The sequence below is a fragment of the Stegastes partitus genome, unplaced genomic scaffold (assembly GCF_000690725.1).
Source record: "Stegastes partitus isolate 25-593 unplaced genomic scaffold, Stegastes_partitus-1.0.2 Scaffold726, whole genome shotgun sequence".
NCBI lineage: Eukaryota > Metazoa > Chordata > Actinopteri > Pomacentridae > Stegastes > Stegastes partitus.
The window spans coordinates 256,526-264,943 of NW_007578457.1; the positions used below are offsets into that span (position 1 = coordinate 256,526).

Genomic DNA, 8,418 nt, shown 5'->3' on the forward strand with positions numbered 1-8,418 from the left:
CTCACTAGGGTCACTCGTAATCAGAAACCCATAATTAAGACCGTAGTATCACTACGCAGGGTCGCAGTGGCTGTTGTCTAAAACAACGCTATGGACCGTTTTTAGAGGCACATTCTTTGGTCTGATGAGACCAAGATAAATGTGCTTGGCTCAGATGGGTTCCTTTAGGCTAGTTGGGTAACTGCATGACTACTACAGTCCATAGTCTGCAGCAGTGAAGGTGTAGGTGTGAGAATATGGTGCTGCATGGAGAGATGGCATCTGAGTCCATGCATAGAGCATATGAGAGGACGTAGTGCAGGATGAGTCTGTCAAACAGCCGAAGAATGAAATCATACACAGAGAGGTTTTCATTGTCATTTAGTTATTGCATCAACTGGACGACAAACAATCACCACAACGGAGCTGCAAGTTGAGTTTACACAGTAAACTATTCAACAAATGCACACTGACAGGAAATAATCTGGTATCATTACAGCCATATTCTATACATGGTCCTAATTCCAAGTAAAACTACTTTTTCCATAAAGCAACCTCATCTCACTGGGTCAGCGGTTGTTGGGAGGTTGTCATGGGAACCTGGGTGTTGATGGTGATCCGCTGCCTGGTTTGACATCGAATCATTCCTATGATGGCTCTCCTAAAACTGCAGGAAAAATGTGCACATTAAAACAAACAGAAACAGCCCTCTTCATCCTGCTTATCACAGGCACATCATAAATACACACACTTTTACCATTCTCAAAGCAAAAAGGACAAAAACTCACTTTTTGTTGGCAATAACATAAATGCAGGGATTGTAAAAGGTGGAGGACTTGGCAAAGAGTGGAGCAACAATGGCCATGGGAGCAGGGATGGTCTTGGGGTCACCGAATGATGCCCAGAGACACACCATGGAGTACGGAGACCAGGCAACCAGGAACATGACAATCATTACAATGGACATCTAGTGGCAACAAGCACAGCAACACAGCAGTCATATAACACAGGCTGTCACACTGTGTGTATATATATGAAGAAGAGTGTTCACTTCTGCAGATAAACATTTGGGGAAACAAAAGCCATGTTTAAAATCACAGTCAGGGATCTGAAGGTCCCTCGTGGTCCAACACACGAGTGGATCTCAAAAAATTAGAACATCAGACAAAAGCTAAAACATTTCCATCAGTTACTGAAGAAAGTGACGTTCGATATATTCTGAAATCATTACGCATAAAGTGAAATATTTCCACATCAGAAACTCTGTATCTGTATATTAGAACAGTTCATTTCCAGTTGACGTAAACTGCTATTCATGTACTGTTCTTGGTCTAGTTCAGTGCACACAACCACAGCCATGGGGAAGACCGTCCATTCAGGAACTCAGGAGAGCTTCACAGGGAGTGGACTGAAGCTGGGCTCAGTGCATCAAACACAGACGTCTTCAGGAGGGCCTGCACCTGCTGCATTCCTCATATCAAGACACTCCTGAACCAGAGACACTCTGAGGAGGCTTACCTGGGCTAAGGAACAAAAGAACTGGACTGCTGCTCAGTGGTCCAAAGCCTTCAGATGAAAGTAAACTTTGCATTTTGTTTGAAAGTCAAGGCCCTTAAATTTAGAAGAAGACTGAGAGGCACAGAATCCAAAGTGTTTGAAGTTTAATGTGAAGTTTCCAGAGTCTGTGAGGATCTGGGTGCCATGAGTAGCTCCTGCTCACAGAGCCAGAACTACCACGTGATTTGCTGACCAAAATATTACTCAATGCCTCAACTTCAATGCCACTGGACTATTCCCCATAGAACCCCATAGAACCCCATTTGGGGTACAGTCGAGAGGAAGATGAGAAATACTCGACCCAACAACACAGATGAGCTGAAGGCTGCTATTCAGTAACATCTCAGCAGCGCCACCAGCTGTTCGCCTCCATGCCAGGCCACACTGCTGCAGGGTTCTGTAGTGAAGGAGCCCCATCCCAGCTGAATATAGACATGAACATACTCTCCAAAGTTTGGACATTGCTGTATTGTAGATCCTTTATTGGATTTATCTCAAGTAATGATCTAAGATACTGGATTTCTGATATCCATGAGCTATAAGCATTAGAATTAAAAGGGGCTCCAGGATGTTATTTTATGTGTAATGAATATAGAATATATAAAGTTGACCTTTTTAAATGAAATTCCCCCCAAAAATGGAACTTTTCCACAATGTTTGACTTTTTGAGATGCATTAATGTTGTATGTGTGCTGAGCATAACACAAGCCGACACAAGTAGGTGGCGCCCTGCCATAAAGTAATGAAGTAAGATGAGAAGGGAAGTTAGCAGCATGACCAAAACAGATGCCCCTTCATACCTTCCCATCCCCTCTCCATCTGCTAGCAGCAGCAGAGAGTGCAGAGGTGGACTGGGTTGAATGTGTTCGTGCTGTCTGCCGGATTCATACTGAAACAACGAGCTGTGGACGTGTACATGGTGTGGGTGTACATACATGGTGTGTGTGTACATACATGGTGTGTGTGTACATGGTGTGTGTGTTGGTGTCATGGGAACAGCAGGGTGCGTCCATTAAGCCATCCCTCCTTTCAAAAATAACACATCAGCTGCTGACTAGCAGGGTAGCACAGGTAGTGCAGAGCAGCTACAGCATCTACTCTGGATCTGCTGTGCTCCAGTACCGGTGTAGATAGTGCTGATTAGAACTGAACACAGACATATGGGAGATGGACAATCAAACAGCACAGCTGTATGGCGTCCAGTGGACACTGGATGCATTCTGGTCACAAAATAACTCTGTCACATGTCCGCTGTGGTTACAGTGTAGGTTAGAAGTGTTTCACAAGTGATGCATCTCCAAGCACTGCACCCAGTCCAAGCATGATTATTGGACAGCTAACCAGAATGTTGGACAGCTTTGTCCCACCACCACAGTGAGGACCTACTGTACCTGCAGGCCCCTCTGAGCTGCACACTGACTCAATGACAGCAGAGGAGGCCTGAAAGTTGGACAGTGTGGCTCAGTTTGTACCTTGGTGACGTCCATCTGGTCCGACCAGTCGATGTTGATGCTGTCCAGGCAGTTGGTGGCTTTATATCTCCTGACAGTGAGGGACACGTGGTAGTAGCAGTAAAACATGACAGAGAGCGGAACCACAAAGTTCACAGCAATCACTGCCATGGTGTAGGAGATGAAGGAGCTGTAGAGCAGAACCGTAGGAGGTTAGTGTCTCCACACACAGTGATGTACTGGACTGTGTTTTACCTAAAGCTTGGCACCATGCACTAGAACTTGTTTTAACTCATATTGTTTTAGACAAGACTTTAATTGCTAGTAATTCAAATTAAATACAGCTTTCCTTACTGTGTTGACATTAAAACATAAAATCATCAAAGCAGTTGTACTTTTACATTTTAATCTTAGAAAACAAATGTCTGGACCATGTGCAGAGTATATATGTCGTTCACTACATAGTACATGCATTACAGTCCTACATAGTATTAACTATGATTCCTGTTCCACTGGCAGAGTACTACTCACTGAGAGGAATGACTGGATTATTGTACTGTAACTGCCTTAATAGTTATGTTTTCACTACATTTGTTGATAATCTATCTGCCTTTGAAACAGTGTGTGCTGTTCTGGTAGATGTGATGCTTGTGGTTCTAGTTTTGCTCACAGTGGAGCTGTAGCTTAAGCAGGTGACGCTCTGCAAAGGAAGGTTCTAGGTTCTCACAAGTACTAATGAAGTTCTATGCTAAGATGTTTTACATTCAGCAGCAAAATCTCATACAGTACATTTAGTTTAAATAGTTGTAGTTGTTGTTAAGTTGTTGATCACTTGTTGATGCCAAATGCACCTCAATGGCAAACGAGAAGAAATTCCATCCAGACCTTTCTGGGGGATCATATTCATAGGAACTGGATGGACGTAGGTCGCGGTGATCTTGACCTTCGAGCTTTGATCAAATTAATATCAAAGTCTGATCAGTTTATCCTTGAGCCCAACTAAACATGTCCAATTTAAAAAAAAAATCCTTTAGATGTTCCTGGGATATCATGTTCAAGAGAATGAGACAGACCAACAGGGTTAGGGTTGAACAGGTGGATGTAGGGTTAGGGTTGAACAGATGGATGTACGGACAGCGTTAGGTTAGGGTTGAACAGGTGGATGCACGGATAGGGTTAGGGTTGAACAGGTGGATGTACGGATAGGGTTAGGGTTAGGGTTGGGAATAGGGTTAGGGTTAGGGACAGGGTTAGGGTTGAACAGGTGGATGTACGGACAGGGTTAGGGTTGAACAGGTGGATGTACGGACAGGGTTAGGGTTGAACAGGTGGATGTACGGACAGCGTTAGGGTTGAACAGGTGGATGTACGGACAGCGTTAGGGTTGAACAGGTGGATGTATAGATACTAGACCAATGGGACCTTCGAGCTGACCAGTCCCTATTGAGCTGCTGTGAGCTGAAGGAACCCTTGTCCACTACTACCACCAATATCTGCATCTGCGCTAGCTCAACCCAAGCTCCTGCCCCGGCTACTGTGTGCACCAGGCCAAAAACATAAAGCTCCCAGCTACTATTACTGCTAATGCGGAGACATGGAAGACACTGAGACAAAGCAGAAGGTATGGACATGATATGGACTGTCTTGTTCAACAAAGCGGCAAATTAAGATGGTTTATGTTATTTCTGGGTTATTTTGGTCTGTATTCACAAGGTGCCATGTTTTTATGTATAAATAACATTAAAGGAATTTAACAGGATGTATTAGTTCCAGTCCAATCAGCAGTACATACAGCAGTAGCAGCAACTCGTTATGGGCGTCATAGTGTCTCTGTAGTCTTTATTAACCATTCATTTACTTAGCAGTTTTTAATATGCAGTACTAGTGCTATTAAGCTGGAGACTCACGCATCATTCTGCCTCCAGTTGATGGTGCATGTAGCTCCAGTGGGGTCGGGGGCATAGCCAGCCCAGCCCACTATAGGCATGGAGGACCAGAACACAGCATTCAGCCATGCTGCCAGAATAAGAGAGTTGTAGGATTGTCCAGTTATCTTCTGCCCTGGAAAGAGAAATGACATGTGCATAATCAAGAAGTGTCAGTACAGTTTTGCTTTCTTTATGTCTCCCTTTTGTCTCTTGTTTGACATCTGTATGTATGTGTGCATATCCCTGGGGATGGCTACCCAACACATCTTTGAACCTATGATGTGGTGCCTGTTCAGAACCTTGCCCTGCTTGAATATGTATCGTATTAATCTATTACCTCTGCTCTCCTCTACCAGGTTGTGTCTGTGTTTCTGCACTTAAGTTTTTAGCTTAGCTGTAGCAGCATGCTCTTGCCAGAAAATGGCCCAGCCTCCACAGATTCAGGTTCACATGAGACCTCTTGCACCACCACTATCCGTAGAACTGCCACTAGCCGAGGTGCTCCAGCACCAGTACAAGTTCTCTGGACTCTGTGTGTCTGAATGAATGCTGCTAACAGGTTGCGACAAATAGCAGCGTTAGCAGTGAAGACGATGGCAGTGAAACTCCATCGGCACTTGTTGTTAAATATTTTCCAATTCCGTACCCTCTAAAACAGCGTATCGGCCCAATTTGCAGCGTAACGGGTCGTTACTCTGTTAGGACGCTGGAGAGAACCCTGTATGCAGTTAATTATCAGTTCTCATAAACCGAGACATCAGCCAGAGACTTCTATTTAGTTAGTCGGCTTTGATTGCTTAGAACATTTCGGACACGAGGTCGCGAAAATCACATTTTCTGGTGATTTTTGGGGTCAAACAATGTTTTTTTACTTCATTTGGACAGTTTATTTCATGACTGAATCATTTGTTCACATGCAGGGGGTTAGGGTTTGGGTTAGCCCTAACCCTAACCCTAACCCTCCCACTGATAGCCGATCAGATTGAATGTAACAGAAAGTCTCCATAGACCGGAGCCGCCATACCGGGCTGCAAGGTTGCCGGGAGTCGTAACGCCAGCCCGGTACAGTGGGCTGTAGTGTCGAAAGGGTTAAGAGCTGATATCAGACATGTTACAGGGTTTGTTGGTACTAAGTTGTTCCACCAGCAGCTATGGCATTGTGCTGCCAGAACCAGAGCTGTTAGACGGTCCATGGTTCCTGTTCTGTCTGTTTCAGTCACATGATGCACAGGAGTTAGTACCTGATGGCAGAACCATAGTTTCTGATGACTGCAGCCATGTGTCTTGGCTGCTCTCCACCAGGTTCTGACATGGTTCTGCTGCCACAGCAGCCCATTCCTGTTGCACTAATTCAAACCAATGTGCTTTGTTTGTGGGCTTGTGCTTCTCCATTTAGCCTTTGATGGTCTCCACAGGTTTTCAGCTAGATGTAGATCTGGTGACTGAGCAGACCAAGGCATGGTTCCAGTGTTCTGGTTCTCCATCCAGGCTTTAGCTGACCATTAAAATGATCAAGAAATTGAGGAAAACAAGGTGGTCTAGTCATCTTATATATGTATATTTTAAAAATAGCAGCTGCAGTCGTTAGTTAAACTGCACATGTATGACACATGGAAGGTGTGTAAATGAATACCTATGTCTGGTCTGCAGATGGTGAGGTAGCGATCAATGGCCACCACCGTCAGCAGGCCAATACTGGCCATGCCAAAGAAGATGTTAAGAGCTGCATAGATCTGGAGGCAAAGAAACAAAGAAAAACACAGAAATGTAAATGTCCATGACGTTGGCCCTTTACAGCTGCTGTTGTGCTCTTCTGTCTTCACGTTGCCTGGACATCTATAGGCTGGAAGTACATGCATGTTTCTGGGATATAAAGCTAGCAAAAAACATCGTGTTTCAATTTAAACCTGCTTCTATTTCGCACTCTATGAACCAGCTGAATGTAGTGTCTGTGCGCTGGGCCTTACCACGACTCTGAACAGAGAGAGGCCTGCACGGAGAAGAAAAGCCTGATAAGGAACAAAGGGACACAGAAATGCTGCCACGACCACCAGGCCACCAAAAGACCACACCTGAGAGTCACCTGGTTTGAACCAGAGGCCTGGCCCATTATTGGACGGGAACACATCAGGGAATCCATGACAGCCATGGTGTCGCTGAAGCTTTAATGTCGCTGCTGTTGGAAGGAGCTGCAGCTTTAACTCAGCGGTTACCATGAGGGAGCAACTATAACCAAACATGTGAATCCCTTTGGACCTTGGCCACAGCTCTCAGTTTGCTGGACGAGTAAAAGACTGCTTCAAGTGTTCTAGCACAACTTTCATGGAGTTACGGCCACGAACAGTCCAGTTTCATGACCCGAACAGTCCTGATGCTCTGCTAGCAGCACTGAAGACAAAGAGCCTGGATGGGCTCTGACTCCAGGGTTTGTAGGGACTCTGTCTGGAGGAGGATCACGCTGAGGAGAAGGTGGTGGAGTCCAGCAGCCAGTGGTTCATGGACCGACAGCCTGACATTACAAGTGTGAATAATCATTTACAGTGAGGGCACTGCCCAGGACTTGGTACCACCAGGCCAGGAGAGCTCGGGGACGGGATTAACCCAAACGCACACAGTGTAACAACGCTAACGCTAGCATGGCAAACACTTGTTCTATCCATGGTTCAGAAACGAGGGCGAGATGCTCTCAGCTGTTCCTGAATTCACTCATTCTGTCACTACCACTAAGAGCAGTGGGTCTGTGCAGAGGGTAAATGATCTGAGGCTGGAAACAACCAGTCACATGAGCAGCAAGTTAAAGTGGGCCATCGAAGCTGCCGTGCATGTTGGTTTTCTGTTGTTTCATAGAAATGCGGTCTGATTGAAACTGGCCCCCACTGAAACATGTGGGCCGTGATGCAGAGTAGTGTGTCGACTGTAATTAGCCAAACACATGCAGCAAAGAGTCTGTGGTACCCTGTAGGTATTCTGGATAAAATTCATTTATTCATTTTCCTGTGTGGGAAACTGACAGTGAGCTGTGCTTCTGATGCAGTGAGGACAGCGTTTTTACTGCCTGACAGACATTCTCCACTAAAAACACAAAAGCAGAGAGCAACACAGCCGTCCTTTTCACAGTAGATTAGCATCACGTGGCTAAATATCAGCGTGCAATATTAGGACTGAGGGATTAAAACATAATCTGCCAAAGGAATCCAGCCCACTGCACTGCAGCAGCTGAAGTGAATGTGCAGCAGTCTGCTCACAGGTTTCTTCTTAAGGCAGCTCAGACTACATAACGTTGCTGTGACGTTTTTATTGGGTTTAAAAGACAGGAAAGTGTACCTATCGAAAACAGAGCCTGACAGTAAATGCAGTTTACTCTGTTTGACAAGATGACTGAGTCTGCAGACGAGGAACGTTCAGCACGATCATGAGCCACAGAACACCAAAACCGCACAGGAAAAGGTAAAAGCTATGAGTGGCCCAGGTGAGTGGGCCAGGTGAGTGGCCCAGGTGAGTGG

General features: G+C 45.4%; 1 protein-coding gene across 1 annotated transcript in view; it reads right to left on the bottom strand.

The window, feature by feature from the left end:
* Nucleotides 1–540: 540 nt before the first annotated feature.
* Nucleotides 541–8,418, bottom strand: part of rrh (retinal pigment epithelium-derived rhodopsin homolog) — an 11,878-nt gene continuing 4,000 nt past the window's right edge. The window contains exons 4-8 of the mRNA XM_008291214.1: nt 6,549–6,648; nt 4,895–5,048; nt 3,009–3,177; nt 768–946; nt 541–646 (exon numbers count right to left, since the gene is read on the bottom strand). Coding sequence (XP_008289436.1) covers nt 541–646; nt 768–946; nt 3,009–3,177; nt 4,895–5,048; nt 6,549–6,648 — 708 coding nt within the window. The remainder of the gene's footprint in view (nt 647–767; nt 947–3,008; nt 3,178–4,894; nt 5,049–6,548; nt 6,649–8,418) is intronic.